The sequence below is a fragment of the Bos taurus genome, chromosome 17 (genome assembly GCF_002263795.3).
Source record: "Bos taurus isolate L1 Dominette 01449 registration number 42190680 breed Hereford chromosome 17, ARS-UCD2.0, whole genome shotgun sequence".
Taxonomy (NCBI): Eukaryota; Metazoa; Chordata; class Mammalia; order Artiodactyla; family Bovidae; genus Bos; species Bos taurus.
Window position 1 is genome coordinate 64,130,906 of NC_037344.1, and position 20,914 is coordinate 64,151,819.

Below are 20,914 nucleotides of genomic sequence, written 5' to 3' on the forward strand. Positions count from 1 at the left end.
CTCATTGATAGCCGCGTCTGGGCTGTGACATTCTCTTCCTTTCTCTGCAGTTGGAGGCCGGCAGCGATGAAGATCGAAAGTTAAACCACAGGTAAGCAGGCTTCACATTTTCACCCTGGAGTCTTTCTTCCAAGCAGGTAAGAAATACTCTTGTGCCTTTCCAAAAGGGAGAACCCTGGAGAAAAACCACCAACTTTTCAGTAGTAGGAGGGCTTTACAGATGAACAGATATTTAACTGTAAACAGCTTTGATAATTATGTAACGTTCAGAGAAGAAGAAAAATAATTGCCAGTATTCCACCACCCTGGCTTTGCCATAATGAGTATCTTTACAAACTTCCTTCCAGGTTTTACCTCTGCTTTAAAGAAAGTAATCAGTCTAATATGTTCTCACTTTTCCATCATGCTTTTGGGAGGGTATTCGTTTTGAGGTAAGTACATTGCTGATTTGAAACAGACACTCAACCCCTCAGTTTATTAATTTAGGATGTGTGTGTGTGTACACGTGTGCACGTGTGCACGTGCCTGTTGAGAAGTTTCTTAAGCTTGTAGTCCTCAGTTGCTATATTCCCAAGTAGACACTAGAAGTATGGCTGTTTTTCTTTTCCAAAAATTGGGTGTTTTGTTGGCTTGCAGAAGCTTTAGTATTTTATTATATAATGCATTTTTCTGTTCCAATGATCTGGTCTTAAACACTGGCTTTTAAGAGTTTAAAAAAGTAAATGGCTAGATTAAGAAAAAAAAAAGAAGAAACCTCACAGAATTTCAAGGATACTGTTCTTTTATTTATTATTATTATTGTCTGTTTCATCTTGGGAAGGGGAGGAGAATTAACTGGAAGAGGAAATATGTGTTGAGAAGCAAGGGTCAGCCATTCATTGCTGAGAGCAGACCTTCCTCCTGGTTAAACGCACACACAGGAGTGGTGGAGCTCCACCTTGCCTGTCTGTGAAGTTTCCTGTGTGTTTGAGGGAAGGAGGCACCCTGTTTTCTAAAATTCACGTGTGCAGGAAAATAATCGTCTTAGTACAGTGGCCGGGTCCTCGTTTTCACATTACACTGGAGGAGGACCAGGCGCTGTGACACATCTCCTCCTTTAAACTGGGGGTTCTGGTTGCTCAGAGTCTCGAAGGCCAGAATCAGCCGGATTCCCAAGTGGGGGCAGTCACGGTCCGTGTTGAGAATCAGCCGGTGGAGGCTGGGAGGGGAGTGGAGGTCTGCTCCGGAGACTGTTGGGGGAGGGAGATCAGGGCGGAGGGCCTGTGGAGCGCCCCGCGCCCCCAGCTCGTCTCCAGCCCTTCCCTGGACTTAGACTGTCTTCTCCCCCTCAAGCTGGTCCCTTTATTCCAGGGCTCTTCCCCAGGAGATGGCACTTCGATGGTCTTCGGGGCAAAGAAATATTTCGTTTTTTATTTGCCCTTCCTGCGCTGACAACATAGCACTTTGAATTGTTTTCATTAATAAAGAACTTAAAGCTGGCAGTGATAGGAAAACGTGTATGTGCTGCTGGCCAATAAAAGGCCCCGTTCTTTGTATCGTTCGGAGCTGAAGAGGGTCATTCAGAGGGAAGTAAAGGCAGCTCTCTGCGGGGCCACATCTCATCCTCACAGCAACCCCAGGAGGAGGGGGTATTCCCACCCTCCACCCCCCAGGTCGCAGGTTGCATTCTAAGTGGGGCCTCCATTGGACAATGGAGTTTGTCGTAGGACTCATGTCATAGGACTCATAACACGTGAGTTTGTCATAGGACTCCGCCTTTCCAGGGAACAGTTTCGTGATTCAGTTGGACACCAGTGTTGCAGGTCAGGCATTCGACTTGCTGAGGTCGCCCAGGTGGTTAGAGGCAGCATCAGGGCTGCAACCCAGGACCCCTGCTGACTTGTGACGGTGCCTCCTGGGAGGTCAGATCACCCTGGTGACCACCGTGAGTCCTTCTTCGCTGCTCTCAGTGCCCAAGGCCATCGTGAGTGCTGGGAGACCCAGGCTGGCTCTGGGTCTGATCCCTGACCTGGACTCTGATCCTGTCCTCACAAGCGTCCCCTTTCTTCTGCTCTTCACTCACCTTGACATTCAGGCCCCGTTTCAGGTAGAGTACACAGTCCTGCTGTCTAGCCCTCTGAGCCCAAGGAGAGAAGTGCTGAGGTCCCTGTGTAAGCGGCGTGACTGCAGTTCATTGGCATCTGCGTGGGGATTTGCGTTTCCAGACCTCTGCTCTCTGAGCTTTTCCTTGAGAAAAAAATGTGTGGAATGGCTGGTCATTCTTTACTCTCTGAGGGGAGGAGAGTTGGAGCGAGGAGGTCTTTCTTTGCTTCACATTCATCCTGAAGTTAATCTGACCTGATTTGGTGTCTAAAGGGTGCTGGGGTGGGAGAGAAACTGGGGCCCGCAGGGTCCTCCTGTTCCCTCGCCCCTTTGTCTACCCTTAATGGACAGTTTCATCTTGCGCATCCTCCAAGAAGTGATCTTGGACCCAACGTGTAGCCAGTGAACTGCTGAGTTCGTGGGTCAGATCTTTCTCACCCTGCCCTCTTCCCCACCGCCTTCCCCCGCTGGGAGCACCATGGTCAGGCCCGGTTCACTGAGGGGCCGCCCATCAACCCATCCTTGGACCTCAGTTTATCATCCAGCTGTCAGAGGGCTGGCAGTCTGGACATGCCCCCAGCTTCATCCTCCTGGTCCACACAGCCTTTTCTGCCTTTCAGCCTCACCGCTGGCCTTTCCTTGCACGGACGTGCCGTTTTTGAGTTCTACCACTGCTCCCTGACCAGGCTTCTTCTCTAAGCCAGTTTCTTTTCCAGTTGGCCGCAGTCCTCACGGCCAGCTCCGCTTGCTTCCCCGCAAACCTCTGTGGCTTCCCTGTCCTCAGCAGGTGACTCCTGGTTTCTTTCTGGTACCACACCTGCCTTCCCTGGGCAAGCACCTGGGTTTTTGTCTCATCCCTAATTGTTGGGGCTTCCCTTAGTGACAGGGTCTTAGTTCTCCACCTGCATGTAGCATTTCAGGAAGCTTAAACATATTAACTTGGTTTTGATTCTGCAGTAAATTGCATTCGTGTACAAGAAAGACATTTGGAGGAAAGATAATGGGGTTCGGAGTCTGGCTCTTGCACTAGTAGAGATGCCCACACACCTCTAGGAATTACTGTATCTCTGTAGGTCTCTGTTCTTGTATCAGTAAAACAGATAAAGTGCTGGTCTTTCAGGGTTGACCAGTAGTTTGTACGGAGCTCCCTGCCCAGAGCCAGGTCCATGATGGGTGTGGAGGACAGTGGCCGTGACTAGTCTTCAGATGATGGTGTTCCATCAGTGTTAGTTTCACAGCCCAGCAGTACAGGGTCAGACTCCCCGCAGGCACCAGGCCCACCGCACAGGGGCTGGGAGGGCCATCCCCGTGGATGCCCGGTGACTCGGACCAGGGACCAGCCTGCGTTGCTCACCGGGTGACGCCCCCGTACGATGGGAACAGGAGTGCACCTCTTGCAGAATCTTGACTGTCACCCAGTCAGTTTCTCTGAAGGCCTGGGGGCCATCTGGGGAGCCGCTGTCCGCCTGCGCAGAGGGAAGATGAGGGACCCAGAGCCTGCACCGAGCCCTTACTCCCCCTCTGCCCTGCCCGCTCTGTGTGCAGCCTGCTGCTGGCCTCCGGCAGTCCCCTTTGGGAAACTGCACCGTTCGGACTGTGGGAACTGGTGAGCAGATGGCTCTGCCACAGCAGCCCCTGGCTCCCTCGCCATCCTGGGAGCTGCCTCGGTCTGGCAGGAGACTCAAGTGGTTGTGTGCCAGGCAGGGCCCCCGGGAGGGAATAGGGTTGTGTTGTTTCCAGACGGTGGATCTGGAGTGAATGTTTTGCTGCTTTTTTTTTTTCAATCCAGCTTTTCCAAGTCAAGCACGTGAAATGATCATTAGAGTTCTTTTAATTTCTTTTCTTGCTTGCCCAAGCAAACACTTGGGCCAGAGCAGCAGGATTTTATCTTCTCTCTTTTACCCAGTTTTAGTGGGAAACTGAACTCCTGTGCACCCGCCTTTCCCTCGCTCCTCTCCCCATTTCGGAAATCCCCAGAGGACCCCCATCTCTGTGTCGCCTTCTCTCCTCGTGGACGAGTCAGGATGGGGTGTGTCCTCTATCTGCAGGCCTTGCCTCCCATCTTCTTTTAGAGCCTCTTCTTCAATGCCTGTCTACCCTTGGAGCTTCCTCTGACTTCCTTGATGGTTTTTCAGCCTGGACTTTGACTGTCCCTGTTGAGAGTCAAGTCTGTCTGGCTAAGTCCTGCCCAGAGGGGTTGCACTCTGCCACATCCAGGCTCCGTGTAGCAGGCTGCTGTATCAGTGAGCTACTGCTGTGTAACAAGCCACCCCAAACTCCCAGTCAAAACGGTACACAGGTTTACTTCTCAGCTCGCATGAGCCAGGAACCCTTGACACGATTGAGTTGGATCTTCTGCTCGGGGTCTCACGTGGCTGCAGGCAAGATGTTGACCAGGGCTGGGGTTGCGTCTGTGCCTTGGGCCCTCTTCCAAGTTCACTCTGATTCTTGATAGAATGCATTCTCTTGTGGCTGTAGACATGGCTGGCAGCTTCTTCAAGGCCAACGAGAGAGTTTGCTGCCATCAGGGGATGCCGTCAGGAGAGATGATTGCCTTTGCTATCAGTTATAAACTAATTGAGGGAGCAGCTCTCCCATCCTGGTCCCTGGTCCCAGCATACACTCAGCACAGGGTGCTTGCCCAGGGTCCTGGGTAGAATCCGCCCAGAAGTCTCAGTCCATGGGAGTTGTCGAGATGCGCCAGTCTAACGGAGAGAAAGACGCATAAAGAAGTAGCTTTCTGTTCAGTGTTGCAGACGTGGTAGGGTGTGTCAAGTAGAGGCGATACTGGCTAGTGGGAAGGGGCCAGGAGCCCCGGGGAGCCGGCAGGGTTCGACCACCTGCCAGACACCGTCCTGTTCTTGTGGCTCTGCGCCCACACGCCCCTTCACCCCTGAAGACCTGTCTTCCTCTCTTCCAGCCTGAACCCCAGGGGCCCTGCCGTGAGCGGTGTGCCCTGTCCCGTGACCTCCCTGACCGTGAGCTCGAGTGAGGCTGGTACTCGATGTCCCTTCCTAAGCAGTGGGTCGCCTGGGTGGGCACCGGGGGTGGGCAGTGTGTGCACATCAGGGCTCCCATTCACGAGGGGCTGTAGGTGCTGGGAACTTGGGCAGCTCGTCTCATTTCTGTCACCCCCACGAGATGCCGGCCTCATTGTAGGAAACCGCAGTTCCCTGGGGCCGGAGACAGGGTTTAGACTCCGGTGGCTGTGATCAGAAACCCTCGTCCCTTCCTGTCCCCTCCCTCACAGCTTTACTGGCAGCCGCCTCCCACCCCCACCCCACCTTGAAACGCTCGGGATGCACACACTTGGAACAAGTTGGAATGTAATTAAAATTACTAAGGTTAACTTAAAATGGGTTTTGCTCAGAGTCTAGTAGGTTTCATTAAACGTTTGAAATAGCAGTGCTCAGACTTCTAAAGCATGCCTCGAGGCCCTAGCCTCATTTTTCCGTGCACTTAGCACACCAGGGAGACGTGTGCACCGGAGAAGGCGCGTGTGAGCCCTTTCTTCACAGTGGTATCCACGATCACCCTGTGGTAAACAGGGTGTTTACCTGCTAAAATGTGTTACCTGCTGTGTACTTTAGGCCAGTCACTAAACATCTCTGGGCCTCCACTGCCTCCTCTGTCAAGTGAGGTGAGATTAGATAACAGCTCCCAAACCCAGGAATAAGCATCTTCAGGCCCATCAGTTTAGTTCTGTGTCACCGTGTTACAGCTTCTAACCATCCTCCGTAGCTTTGTAACAACGCATCCAGAGTTTCTCCTTTATTCTCAGGCTGAGAACAAGGTCAGCTGTATTTGGAGGGTAAGGGGGGGCTTCTCGCTGAGTCACTCTGAGATGGCGAGAACTGGTGTGGCCTCTGAGAGGAAGTGGACCCTCTGCTTGGACCCACTTCCCCCTCAGCGCGTGTTGGGCCAGGCACGCTTTGCCCCGGGAGCAGGGCCATGCCCTTGGTGGTGACTGCCTGGGCAGAAGGGACTCCCGCCTTCAGAGGTCATCTTGGCGTATGTTGTGCTGCCGTGAGACACTCTAGATTTGGGCAGCTTATTGGGAATATTCCTAAGACTAGGAGGAGGCCCACCAGAGTCTTTCTGCTTTGAGAAAGGCTGCAGGAAGAAAACAGGATTAATCAAAATAGGATTAATATGGGTTGGGAGGAGCCACTCCCAGGGCATGCCAAGTGATGGGGCTGGGAGTGGGGGGTGGCAAGACTAGGAGTCTGGCCTGCGAGGTTCCCACATTGGAGCACGGAAAGCCCTGGAGAGGGTTCGCGCTCCCGCAGTGGAGATGGTATGTGTTGATGAGAGCGCCCCACCAGGAGCCCGCCCCGCCCTGCAGTGTTGGGCGAGAACCAGGGATACATGACTGCCGTGTAAATTACACAGTCATGCTCCTGGCTGTGCTTGGCTGGGGCGGGGCCTCTGGGTCAGGTCTGTACACCCCTACCCCACCCACTGTGTGACTGTGACCTCAGGCCAGCCCCCCTGCCCTCCCTGAAACAGGAAGAGTCCTCCTGGGCTTCAGGGAGCTTCTGTGAGGCTGAGAGGGCGTCTTGTATATTGTGTTGTGTCTGGTCCTTGTCTGACAACAGGGCACCGTTACTTTCACTGATGCTGGGAAGCGACAGTCCCTTCTGCTGCCTTCCTGACCGTCTTACCCCCCACCCCCCGCCCCAGAGGAGTTCTAGATCAAAACCCAAAAAGGTCAACCTAGTCAAACCCAAGGGAAAACAGCAGCCTCTGCCCGACCTGTCTTCCTCCAAGTTACACGGAGCCTGGCACCAGGTTTTTATCCGCAAAGCATCACGTCTTGTGTGCCTTTATTTTTACAATTAAAAGAATTTTTCCTTCGTTGAGTGGCAACTTTTGAAGCTTTTTTTTTTTAATATTTTGTTTCAAAGAAGGCCCAGAGGCCCCCTGCTTAGGAAATGCCCCGGGGGCCTCCGTGCGCTGGGAGAAGTGACCCCCACACGCTTGCTTGCCGAGCATTGGGACCCGCTGGGGAGGGGACTGTTGATGTGGTTTGGAGGGAGCCGGGCCCGCTGCCACCTCCGGAGATCGCTCGTTTCTTCTCCCCAAACGTCTAAGCCCACAGTTCCATGCCATGTCTGAAGCCGGTGGAAGTTGGGAGTGTGTCTGTTCAGGGCTGCGGTGGAGACCGCTGAGCCCCACGGCAAGCGAGCTTCCTCAGGAGCCCACTTGCCAAGCCTGGGCGTCCTGTGTGGGCCCCGCACGCCGGGTGGGGGAAGGAGTATCTCGTGAAACGACCTGGTAACGGAGGCACTTTTTATCTAAGAGTGGTTTGCCTTATCAACTCAGCCCACGTATATTCGGTGCCTGTGTATGTTTTGGGTTCTGTGCCGAGGGCTGGGAATTCCACGTTAAATATAAAAAGACGTTGTTAACGTCCCAGAGATACCTTGTGTGTGCCATGTCCACTGTGGCTCCCAGAAGGGATTTGAAACCGTGTGTCACATTCAAAGCGAATCATCTGATTTAAAATTGGAAAGTGGGACCTGGAGAACATGGGGGAAAATAAAGCAAAGTGAGGGGACAGTTGTATTTGGAATTCAAGGCATAATGTGGGTTGGTGTAGTTAGCAGAGTTTGGCTGTATATCTGACTTTGAGTTTCCGAGGAGTCAAAGCAAAGAGAGAAACGACCATCAGTTGCTTGGTTCATGGTGTCCTTAAAAGACCACCAGGTTGGTCCCCCTGAAGAACTGTTCCTGAGGGTGGGTATTTGTGAGGAGACCCAGTGTGATGGGCGGTGAGTCAGCTTGCCTTAGGCTGGGCCCTGAGGCCCATCCCACCAATTAACCTGTGCGTTTGTGGTCTGGAGAGGTGAAGGTGGCGAACGTACGTGGTGCCAGAGCCGCCCAGCCACCCAGCTACCAAAAACAGGATGCTGAACAACATCCTGCAGGCCCGCAGAGTCCCGACTCCGGCTGCCCGTCCTGACTCCACGTGCCGGTCACAACAGGAGGCTCTCCGGGGCAGGTTGCCCCCAGCCTTTTCGCAACATGCAGTCTCAGAGCAGGAAAATGCTAAAATTAGGTCTCACGGGGGCTAGCGCCCTGCGTGTGTACTCAAGGCCTTCAAAATCTGGACACGCAGAGACCGAGAGGAACTGGGAGAGGGGAGTTTCCCATCATCCTCCATGGCCTTGTGCGCAAAGCAGGGCTGCTGCTGTTCTGGAAGTGCGGAGGGGAGGTGGTCCTGAGGCAGGGACAGATCTTGGGTGCTGAGGGGCAGAGCATTCCTGAGAGGGAACCGGGAAGCCAGGATGTCTGCCAGCGACGATGACCAGCAAGAGGGTCTTAAACTTTTATCACTGGCCCATAAAGAAAAATTGTTGTTTAGTCCCTCAGTCATGACTGACTCTTTTGCGAACTCATGGACTGTAGCCCACCAGGCTCCTCTGTCCATGGGGTTCTCCAGGCAAGAAGACTGGAGTGGGTTCTCATTTCCTTCTCCAGGGGATCTTCCCGACCCAGGGATCGAACCTGCATCTGCTGCATCTCCTGCATTGGCAGGCGGGTTCTCTACCACTGAGCCAGCCACCAGGGGAGCCTAAGAGGAAAAATGAGAGGGAGTGTTTTGCCAGAATCCAGTTCAGTGGAATTTTTTTAGAAGTAATTTTAAAAATTTAGAAGCAGTTGAAAACATACATAAAAGTTGCAAATGGAGCACAGAGAACATTTTTCTGTAATGTTTTGAGAGTAAGTTGCCAGCCAGATGCCATTTGAATACAAGCAAGGACATTCTCCTACAGAGCAGGCCGTTAACCCAGCTTGCCCTGATCCATGACTCCATCTCATCATCAGGCGCCGTTCAGGGGCCACCGTTTGCGCCGGTGGCGTCCTTTGTCATAAAGGGTCCAGGTTAGTATCGCCCACTTTGCGGCGTGGTCCTGTCTGCTGCGTCTCCTTCAGTCTGGGACGTTCCTGTCTTTCTCTGACTTTGACGACCATTTGAAGGGACAGGCTGTTAGTTTGTAGAATAGAATGCCCCTCAGTTTAGGTTTGTCTGGTGTTCCCTCGAGGTTAGACTCGGGCCGTGCAGTGCCGGGTGGTGGTCGCCGTGGTCCTCAGGTGGCTTCGCTGGGCTTCCTGCCTGCACGGGTCTTCTTTCCCTGTGTCGTGAGGCGTCTCTTGTGGGAACACGCTGGAGCTGGCCCAGCGCCCGGTGCCCCTCAGCTTCTGCACTTATTTATGTCTGTGTGGACACCTGTTTGTTTCATGCAGCGGCTCATAGTCTGTTAACTGTTTTCTTGACTTCAGGGTTCAAACTGCCCCTGGTTTGGCCTGTGGGGGCTCGTTCAAGTTGGCTTCCGTGTCCCTGGACATGTGCATCGTCGTTTGAGCACTGCCTTGTTTTCCGACACCAGAGGGCAGACCTCGCCTTGTAGTTTTTGCCCCATCTCTGGAATCCATCATTCCTCCCCGCAGCCCTGGTTCCTTTTAGTAGAAAAGACATTTCGAAGTAGGCAGGTGGTTTTTGTGATGTGTAGAAATAGCAAATCACTGTGTTGTATGCCTGGAACTGGGGCTTCCCGGATGGAGCAGGAAAGGTAAAGAACCCTTTCCTGCCAGTGCGGGAGACGGCAAGAAATGCAGGGGAAGTCCTGGGAAATCTCGTGGACAGAGGAGCCTGGTGGGCTACAGTCCATGGCAGTCCATGGGGTCGCAAAGAGCAGACACAACTGAGCGACCGAGCATACACACACGTGCCGGGAACTGACAGTGGTGCAGGTCAATTAGACATCAACAGAATTGTTTTAAAATAAAGCATTTATGAATCACTTTAACCCCGTGAATAATCCCTGAAAAGGATAATTTATGGATGAGATTAGGGGCTGGTGCTGGACCTAGAAATCTGACAGTGGAATGCAGAACACGGGAAGTGGTAGATGCAGGTTGCCAAGTTCTGTTTATTTGGGTGTTAGTTGATTGATGGGCCTAGCTGAGAACTAAATGTCCACTAATTAAAAAAAAAAAGCAGAAAATATTGCCGTTTTTTTCATGTACTCTGTAAAGCCTCCTTGAAGCTCATCCTGCTCTCTAAACCCAAATGATATTAACAAGGGCTTTTTTTTTTGAAGAAATAAAATTATACCAAATTAATCTGGGAAACAAAAGCAAAGACACTGAGGCAGGCATGCTTATTACTACTATTGGAGGTGTTCTCTGCAGGTCTTTTCAGCGGGCAGAATTTGGGACTGTGTGGCTGTATGTGCGCACACACACACAGGTGTTACACATTTGCATCTATGTTACTCTATTTCTGTTGAAAACCATGAGTTCAGACTGATACCTTCAATTCCGATCCAACATCTCCGGGTTCATTCTAGTTTTTTCTCGCTCCATATTTGTAATCCCTTTTCTCATAGGGAGAGAAACCTGCCTCCCATTGTCCCTAAAGTGTTTACTTGTCTGATCAACCCCCTTGTCTGCCACCAGCCCCTCATCTTTGCGGCCACCTCTCCGCTCCTTACCACACCCCCTCCCCAACCTGGAGGCCCTCCCTGCTCTGCCTACCAGAGGGTTTTCAGTCTGACTTGTTGGGAAAAAGAAGCAGACTTGCTCTCTTGATGCTGTTGTCCCAAGGTGTCCACTCAGCAGAGGTTTGGCGCTTTCTGGAGAGACTTGTGGTGTCATTTCCTGGCTTTTCCCCTTCTGGGCCACTAGAACTTGGATAAGCCATGTAACCTCTCCGAGCCTTGGTTTCCCTGTGTCTGAGAGACTGACGGATGCTAAGGGTATCCATGACGTGCCCAGCAGGACACAGCAAACATGTTTATTACTGACCTTGGCTGAGTGCACATTACCTTCTGGGCGCTGAGAGATGGAGAAGTCACAGCTTTGACACTCCAGACTCTGTGACGTGGGCAACTTGGTTGTCATGTTGTTGGAAGCACTTGGTTGCCAGGAGGACCCGACCTCCCTGTGGCTCTAACAGCGTTTATGCAGCAGCGAATCTTTTTTTTTCCCCAAAGGTTGTAATGCTTAATCAGAGGTGTCTGATAATTGACTGAAGCTTGAGAAATATTTTCCCAGGTCACACGTTTTCATTGAATAACTGGACATCTTGTTAATTTATTTTTTTAAAAGATTTGCATTAATTTATTATTTTAGGCTGCGGTGGGTCTCTGTTGCCGCACCTCGCCACCTTCTCCAGTTCCGGCGAGTGGGAGCTCCTCTCGAGCTGCGGTGCGCTGGCTTCTCATTGCAGTGGCTTCTCCTGTTGAGGAGCACAAGCTCTGGGGTGCGTGGGCTCAGTAGTTGAGGTGCACGGGCTTAGTTGTCCTGCGGCATGTGGGATCTTCCCGGGCCAGGGATTGAACCTGTGTCTCCTGCGTTGACAGGCAGATTCTTAACCACTGAGCCACCAGGGAAGCCCTTTAATTGATTGTTTTTGAATTGAAGTTTGATTGATGAATGACATTATGTATCAGTTACAGGTGTACAGTACAGTGATGCACACTTTTTAAAGATTGTGCTCCATGTGTAGTTATTATCAGCCTCTGGCTGTGTTTGCCACGTTGTACCATACGTCCTTGCTGCTTATTGTGCACGTAATAGTTTGTACCTCTTGATCCTCTGCCCCTGGGTTGCCCCTCCCCACTGGTAGTAACCACAGGTTTGTTCTCTGTATCTGTGGTTCTTATGTGTTCTGTCCATCCTGTACATGTTGAGCACCCAGTGTTGTAGCCACTCAGAGACGACCAAGGTGAGTTAGTCACAAAATGGCTTTGAGGCTGGAGGAGGTACATAGCTCAGTTTGTGAGTATTTACTTCTGAGTATAGACTCTGCTGTATGTCAGGCAGAGAGGGAGACTTAAATAATTATGTGTGTCCTGGCCCTAGAGTCCCATCGTGAAGTTAAATACGCTGGCGTGAAGATAATATCACCACCAGTTAGTAGGTAAACAGGGCCAGAAACACAGTTTGGGTCCTTGGGGTCCTGTCCCTTTCTAAGCATATGACCTTGAACGAATGACTCACCCTCTCAGTGCTCAGTGAGAGAAGGTGCTGTAAGATGTTGAAAAGCATGGCTTGCAGCCAGGGCGGCAACGGGGGGCTTCCTGGAGGAGGTGTGAACGTTGGCAGGTGGGCAGGACATGAGGAGGCTGTGTGTAGAGACACAGAGTAGGAGAGCTGACAAGAGCAGTGACAGGTGGGGTGGAGCAGAGAACATGTGGAGTGTGGGAGGAAGAGTGTAAGAGGCGATACAAGGAAGCTTTTTATTATAAGTCACTTTTGCTAACTGCACTGTAAGCCTTGAGGTCAGAGCGTGTAAAGCTTAGGTTAGCAACATGAATGGCTGGGGCTGCCACAGCAAGCAAGTGCAAATGGGTTCTCTAGATGAGGCCGCATCATCGAAAGCCCTGGAGCTGGGATCTACGCAACAAGGGCAGTGGCTGGGAATGGCATGGAGCAGGTTAGAGGCCAGGGGTCCTCTGTTCTCCACCCTGATTCCCACTAGGCTGCAGGCTCCCAGCATAGCTGTGCCATCTGGATCATAGCTGCTCACCACACGTGGCTGTTTAAAGCCCAGTATTCCTGGGCTTTCCTGGTGGCTCAGACAGTAAAGAATCCACCTGCAATGCAGGAGACCAGGGTTCCATCCCTGGGTCGGAAAGATCCCCTGGGGAAGGGAATGGCTACCCACTCCACTATTCTTGCCTGGGAAATCCCATGGTCAGAGGAGCCTGGTGAGCTACAGTCCATGGGGTCTCAAAGAATTGGACACAACTGAGCGAATTTCACTACTTAAGTCAAATAAGACAAATTCAGCTCATCCGCCTCACTCATCACCTTTCAAGCGTTCAGACCATAGGCCTCTCCGGCTGCCATATCAGACGGCACAAGTGGAGGAGGTCTCCTTCCTCTTGGACAGCATTGCCCCGCAGGGATGCCAAGGACCCCACACAGAGCCAGGCACACGGGGAGTGGACATCGCATGGCTCACGGGGCCGGGGGCCTGGGAAGGAAAGGGTGCCCTCGCCAGGTTAGGACCGGGCGACCCATGAATATGGGATGGGGCTGCCTCCCAAAGAAAGGGCTGGGAACTGGGGACAGTTGAAACAGTCCATTCTTGGAATTTCTGAGTTGTTTCAGAAAGCGTTTCCTTCATGTGCCTGTTATTTCTGGCTGGCTAGGTTGTCTCTGCTGCCATTGCATTTCCTGCACAATGCGGCCTTTCTCTCTCCGTGCTCACGAAGGGGGCTTCAGTCCCGGTGTACCAGACATTCACGGGCAGAGACACCAGCTCCAGCCTCCACAGACAGGGCCTGAGGGCTCATGGGGGCCATCGAGGAGCCCTCACGAGGTTTGCGGAGCCAACCCAAAGCAGGGTATCTGCTGTCCTACTTAGGCAGGGGGAAGTTCTGCTTTTGCAAGCTGGCTGGTGTATTCAGCTGCTCGCTCCCGCCCGTTGCTATGAAGGCGCGCTGTGTAGCTGGCTGCAGAGAATGTCTCTTACTGTCCAAAATACTTGGGACATTCCTTCTCTCTGAGAGAAGCCCACGCCTTCTAGCCAAACAATACATGCCCCAGCAGCAGAGACATTTGTAAGGAGCCCTGCCAGCATTTCTTGCTGGTGACCCCATTCCCTGAGTATAGGGCCCTGCAGAGCTGGAGTTTCCCTGTGGTCAGCACTCTGTGTGGAGCGGAGCCTTTGAGGAGAGGGCTCTGACTGGCAGGTGAATCAGGTGAGCTGTGGTCTACACTTAGAGCCTGGAGAACGGCCTTTGGGACGAGGCCTTACCCAATGGCCCCGTGAAGCACAAAATGGAAATAACGTGCTGGTACACCCCGGGGTCTCTGTGACTTTTGAACTTGAGTTCAAAATGAGAGAAACGTCTGCGGGGGAACAGGGGAGAGAGTGTTCTGTCTCCATTTGCAGGGTGCCTGCCTCACTCCTGTCATAAGTCTTCCATCGGCTTTGTTGTTGTTGAACCACTAAGTCATGTCCAACTGTTTAGAGATCCCATGCGCTGTAGCCCCCCAGGCTCCTCTGTCCATGGGATTCTCCAGGCAAGAATACTGGAGTGGGTGGTCATTCCTTTTTCCAGGGGATCTTCCTGACCCAGGGATCGAACCCAGGTCTCCCTCACTGCAGGCAGGTTTCTTTACCATCTGAGCCACCAGGAAAACCCAGTATTTGTTAATCTCGATGGAATTAATGGAACCCCCTCTTGGAGTGTACATGGGGACCATCTTTCCTATAGTGACAGCTTTACGAGCATTCCGTAAAGAATTATCGTCTTATCGTCAAGTCCACTGGACAAACCAGTCTATTCCGTAATCACTGGGCAGAGCTGTGTGCAATCGAGGGTTAATTCTATCCATGCAGAAGTTATTCAGTTCATTTCAAACAGTCCAGTCAATATGAAACCTTTTTTTAAAAAATTGAAGCATAGTTGCTTGACAGTGTTGTGTTCATTTCAACTTTTCTTAGAGTCTATACTTTTAAGCCCATGTTCTCTGGTTTTATTCCCACCCCACCCCCCAAGATGTAGCATCAGAAATCCTAAAATCATAACCAGTTAAGTAACTTCTTGTATCCTCTTCTATAAAATGAGTGTCATAATGCCTGCTGGGTTCTCCATAGGAGAGCTTCTTGAAGATCAAATAGGCTGACATCATCCAGAGAGCTTTGTCAACAGCTGGGCTTATCAGAGGTCTGATTCATTGTTATGATTGTCATCTCAGATGACTGTGATGCAGGACTGCCTTTCAAGGGCAGGAACACCTGTGACTCTGAAAGCATTTGGTAGGAAAAGGCCATGTGTAGTTATTTGCTAACCTGTTGTGCTACTTCCGAGGATGGTATTATTTTGTTTTTGTTTTTGTTTTTTTGACCTGGCGTGGCCTTCCTTCATTGCACCTAATCGTGTTTGTATCCTTCCGAGAGGAGCACAGGTTTTTATGGGTGTTATGTTTCACCAGCAAAAACATGTGTTGTGTACTTGCTGTGTGTAAGGAACTCTTATGAAGGGAGCAGCTTCCTCTGTGTCTTCTGTGATTGCTAAGTGCAGGGGTTCTTAGCCCTGACTGTGCTTCAGTAGCCGTTTTGGGACTTTAGAAAAAAAAAGCAGGTGCCGAGGACTCGTCACAGACCTTCCAAATTAGAACCGGCTGGTATTAGACCTGGACATGAACGTTTTAGAAGTTTTGTAGATTCTTCCCACGTACAGCCAGAAGTGGAAATTAGAAGCATTACTATCATATTCTATTGTGCGATGTCTCTACACCGAGTGTATCCCTTCTTCAAGGAATTATGTTTCTAAGTGGCCTGGCACACATCCAGACTGCCCAAATGCGGACCCATCCCTTAAAGATTGTTGTCTTGACCTGGTCAGCACTCATTTGGGCTTGGTGTACTGTGGTTCTCCTTATTCTGCAAATACTTGGCTATTTGAATGGCTGAGCAGAGCCCTGTAAGTGACTATCAGAACATCCACATAATAGACCAGGTGTCAGAACCCAGAAATATGGATTCCCAGACCAGTGCATTGTATGTTTTTAAACTTCGACATGCACTTAGAGTCATCGAGGCAGTGGGTTAAAAAATGAGGTTGCCCAGACTCTCCTCCGGACGCTTTCAGGAGCCGGACTGCCCTCCTTCATTTGTGAGAAAGAAGAGAATGTCTTCCTGCAGAGCTTGGGGAGGAGACGGGGTGGCACGTGGTGGGTCCTCGGGCAGTGGCGGTGCTGTTGGTGAGAAGCAGCTTCTTGACCAGCATGGCTCTGCCCCTCCCCAGCCGCCCGCCCAGGACCCCCATTCAGTCCAGAAGGACCGGGTGACATGTCCTGTCCCGTAACGGTGATGGTGGCACCCCTGGGGCTGACACCGGGTCTTCTCTTTCTGAGGCTGTTTCCCATCTCTCTCCAGCACCTGATGCGTCCACATGCTGGGAAGAAGGACCAGGGACGGGTCCTCTCCTGACTCCTCAGCGCTGCTAGGCCTGGCCCCAGAGGGCGCTGCAGGGACTCCACTCCGGTCCTCCCTCTGGGACGGGCAGCTGCGAGGGCGTTCCAGGGGTTAAGAAGGTGGGCGTGGGCCAGAGAGACGTGGGTCTCAGCCCATCTCATAAAGATTATGCTCCTGCGGCTGAAGTTTCCTCAACCATAGAACAAGAACGATCGTAGCGTGTGTTTCCCTTGATCCTCTTGTAAAGGTTAATTTTACCAATCGTATCTGGGAGAACCTTGCAGGTGAGGCCTTCCAAGAAGTCTCAGAGCCCTTCCTTCACAGAACATTGCAGAACCCACCCCTCAGATGCACTCTCTTCCCAGCCCTCCAGGGTTCCTTTCTCAGGGAGTTCATCCCGTCCTGCCTGGCTTCGTATATAGTTAGTTGCATCCTTAACATAAGTATTTCCTCTGCCAAAAGAAGCAGGAAAAGCAGAGCTGGCTTCCGCCAGGTGGGTTTCAGCGTCTCATCCCACTCTCTGGGACACCCACCTGCTCTTCCTCCAAAGCCCACCCTGTGCCCCCTGCGAAAGGGTCTCAGAGCCCCTCCCCTTCCCTCTACCTGGAATGCCATCCTCCCACACACACATACCAGATCTGCCTCGAGGACCGATTAGCATAACTGAAGGACTTCCAGGATGTATCTGTGCTTTTAAAAAATACCCAACAACCGTGGCAGCTGCCCACGGTCCCTGTTGGGCGAATGGATGGTGATTTGAAAGAAACAGAAATCCTTCGGTCTGTCGGTTTGGACAAGAATGGGGTCCTCATGGCTTGGGGCAGGTTTCTGGGCCGCCAGCTGTTTTTCCTCGCAGTTTCTAACGCACACCCTATCGCTTGTTCCCGAGGCCCACAAAAAGCCGTAGGAGTAAAAGTGATTAGAGGAACTTCAGCTGTTTTGCTCCCTCTGAATAGCCCTCTTTCATCAGGATAGGCAGGGACAAGGGCCTTTTTTAAACCCAAATATCAGGGAAGAACGAGGGTTCCAGCAGAGCCATTTGCCGTCTGGGTGGGAACGCCATCCTTCCTTCCATTAGGACGGGCACTCTGCCGCTTCCCTGGAGGGCTCCGTCCAGCCTCCTGTTCAGACGTCCATCCTTCTCCGGGGAGTGGGGAGGGCAGGGGCTGGGGGCAGTTCAGATCACACGATGTGACCACGGCGGGCGGTCCGGGACCTCTTCTGTGGTGCTGACATCTGCCTCTCCAGCCAGCCACCCCCACTACTTCTGCTCCTCAGAGGTTTCCAGCAAAGCTAGTATGTATCGCCACCGCCGATTTCTGTTTCCCTCCTGCGTCTGGGTTTCTGGGTGACACTGGCTGTTGCTGCTCGGAGGGTGGGGTTTTCCGGAGGACCCCGTCCGTCTGCAGTGCCCTGTACAAATTATGACCCCATGTGATCTCCTAAAACCGGCCTCTGAGACTCCTCTGTATTGTGGAGATAAAAAGCAGGGAGGGTGGGGGGCTGAACTTGTTCTTAATCCCCCATTGGGATTTTTCTTGCGGCAACCAAGGGAAACATTTCCGTTTCGTTTGCCTGCATCTGACTTCCTAGAGCTTTAGTCTAAAGGGCTGTCTTTCTGGGGACCAGTATCTTTGGGGAAAAGGCTGATTTCACTGGAATGATGATGGGTGGTTTGTGGGTATGTTTTCCTCATCCGGAGAACCTTGAAAAGGAGGTGTGCCATCCCCGAAATGGGGGTGTCTGGAGACTGATGAACCCGGGGACTGTATGGTGTCAGAGCCCTGGCTGCAGGAGACAGTTGTTCACATCAGCGACCCAGCAGGCAAGGGAGGCTCTGAGCCCAGAGTGAGCTCAGAGCAGAAGACAGGAAGCAGGGCCATAAAGAATATCCGTCTCATTTTCGTAGGTCCCATGACTGCCAGGCTCTGTGGCCTCTGGGCCCCGGGAGTCATCCAGCGAGGTTTTTTCCTTGTGCCCCATCTGCTTACTGTCTGAGCCACAGGGCCGTCTCTGAGGCTGGGGAGGGTGTGTTCTCTGAGCCTCCCCACCTGCAGCTTCAGATCTCGCCCTGCCCAGAGGAGGACAGAGGCAGAGTGTTCCTGGGGAGCCCAGGCACACAGCCCCCTGAATTGACATGTAGCCTCAAGGCTCTTGATTCTGTAACAGCCTCAGAAACACTGAGGAACAACTGGCCTCGAAAGCGATCACGGGATAAAACCAGCCTATTTTGCGTTGTTCCTCCTCCACCCCTACCCCACCCCCCAAGGAAATATAAGGGAAACCAAGGGGAATTTTTGCCCATGATTTCCAAGGCAAAGGTCACCGTCACTGGCTGGCTGCTTCCAGAGGGTTCAGGTTTCTGGTCACTATGGATTTTTTTTTTAAACTCATGAACAAAAAGAGGTTGATGATGCCTTGCAAAGTTTCTCCCCGCCCCCGCCAGCTGCTTCGATGAACTGATTGCTGTTTGAAGTTTCGTGCGTTTTGTTGGCGTCTCTCGGGCAGCGATGAAAGTAGGTAGTAAGTGATCCATGTCTTACCTAAAACAGCATAGTTCAGAAAACAAACTCAGTTGTAAGATTTTAAGGAAAGGGTGAGTGACAAGTTTCAGGGGTAGAAAAGTGTTGGGCAGTTCTCTGCCATTTGCTCGAACTAGACAGCCTGGGATGTCTGTCGGCCAGTGGATGCTAATGAGCTTTTTGCCTGCCATGGGTAAGTGAGACTCACAGAAAGGGTGCATCTCGTTTCTTCCATTATTTACAGTCCTAGACTCCTCAGCGCTTGAAACTGGCACCACAGGTACAGGACTCACAGGGTGGAAAGGGTGACTTGGCAGTATGTGACGATGGAAGAAGAGGTGCCGTCCAGGTGTGAACTGTTGCCCACAGGAAAGAAAGAAAGCCAGTTGTCAGTAGGATAAGAGGGGCAGAACTAAAACTTTAACGTTTGCTATTTGAGCCATTGTGATTTTTTAGCGTGCGAGGCAGAAAAACGAACAGATTTCGTTGGCAGTCTTCATAGTATGGAAGATAACTGTTTTTTTTTTTTTTTTCAATTCCAGAAACTGCTGACTTGACACTGGCCCCTGCAGTGAGGTTTCTTAGCTCCTGGAGTTGTATTTTAGACTTAGGGGAATATTCCAGGATGAGGATGTTTAACTACCAACTTTAGCTGTCCTGGGCAATGATGGTTTTGTTGTTTTATGTTACACAAGATGTCCTTGTGTTTCTGTCAAGAATTGATTTTTTTTTTTTTAAGTGCTTCTGTTTCTTAGAGATTTTTCTTTCAATCAAATATGTTAATTGGTTGCTCAAGAGAGAATGAATAATATATATAGCTCCCTATAATTTGAACTGCAGTCTTTCACAAAATTAATAAAAATGAAATGTTTTGCATTATGACTTTGAAAGTTAAAATATCATTTACAAAAGTTAATATTTGCTCAATACAGTAAATTTGGAAGATGCTAAGAAGTAGAAAAAAAATAACCTTAGCACTATTAATAATTTTGGTGTGCCTTATGTGTAGTTTTCAGAGATGATGGTTTTTTCTAAGTAATTGGTGGTAATTAATAGCTAATATAGTCTATCAGTTCATACAGGGTGGATTTCTGCATAAGCTAAAGATTTTCTTGGTAGCCAAGTCATGAAAGTGAAATTTTTTATTGTAATTCTTAAAGTCATATGTTAAATATGGATATTATTGCCTGTTAAAATAACAAAGACCAAAGATTCCCTCTGCTGAGAAGTTCATTGGGTTAACTTGAGCTTTTCTATGGGAATAGTGGGCACAGCCACCCATTTTTCTTAAGGTGCAAACAGATAGTGAAAGTGTGATGTCATCTTCCTTATGCTCTATCAACCGAAGACACCAGGAAGCAGTGAGGTTGTTAAAAGTTCAGAGTGCTGGGGGCAGAGATCAATAGCAAAAGTCTGAAAAATTCACAAAAGGAACCATCCTCTGCTCATCAGAGAGTCGGTCTCTGTTTCTAGAAGACATCGTATTACAGTGGTGTCCCTTCACAGTGTCCTTCAGGAAGGGGCTCTGAGTGCTGGAGGAGCCCATGGAGAACCTCAGTGTTGTAGCCGAAGTATCCTGCTTTGTCCCGTAAACTCTCCAGCAGCAGGCTTGTGGCAGAGGTTTGGGGGGAGTACTGTGTGAGATTACCATAGGAGCTATTTCATCCCGTTGGCGTTTTACATGCCACTCTCTAGCCTTTCTTCTGCAGCTCGTCTTTGCCCATTTTCCTCTGTGAATTCCAGCCTAACTGTGCTCTGTTTTTTTTCCTCTCCCCAGCTTAAGTGAGAGCTTTTTCATGGTGAAAGGAGCAGCCCTCTTCCTACAGCAGGGAAGCAGCCCTCAAGCCCAGCGGAGTCTTCAGCACCCCCACAGGCATGCAGGTGATGGCTCTAAACTGATGCTCTTACCCAGGGAGTTATCTTCTATGCGACTGAGCAACCCTCCAACACTGGTGTTCAGCACTTGGCTGGTTTTCAAGGCCAGGGAAATAGCGCAGCACAGGTTGGTGATGACAGGTGCAGGTCAGAGGCTCTTTTCTTGAGGCCATGTGTGTTTTCCTGACGGCACTGGGAGCCAGCACCCTTATAAGGTCAGCAGCTTTCTGTTTGGATGTGAAGTTTCCCTACTCAGTCTATCAGTTAACTGCAGATTTTAAGTTACGGTATCCTGGGCTTCTCCTGGTGGCTCAGACAATAAAGAAGTTGCCTGCCTTGCAGAAGACCCGGGTTTGATCCCTGGTTTAGGAACATCCCCTGGAGAAGGGAATGGCTGCCCACTCTAGTATTCTTGCCTGGAGAATGCCATGGACAGAGGAGCCTGGTGGGCTGTAGTTCATGGGATTGCAAAGACTCGGACATGACTAAG

General features: G+C 51.0%; 1 protein-coding gene across 3 annotated transcripts in view; it reads left to right on the forward strand.

Moving 5' to 3' along the window:
* SSH1 (slingshot protein phosphatase 1) overlaps positions 1-20,914 on the forward strand; it is a 55,912-nt gene that overhangs the window by 5,640 nt on the left and 29,358 nt on the right. Inside the window, exons 2-3 of one of the 3 annotated variants that reach the window (XM_024977791.2) lie at positions 51-91; positions 20,327-20,430. In XM_024977791.2, coding sequence (XP_024833559.1) covers positions 51-91; positions 20,327-20,430 — 145 coding nt within the window. The other 2 variants (XM_059876408.1, XM_059876407.1) reach the window with 2 other exon arrangements.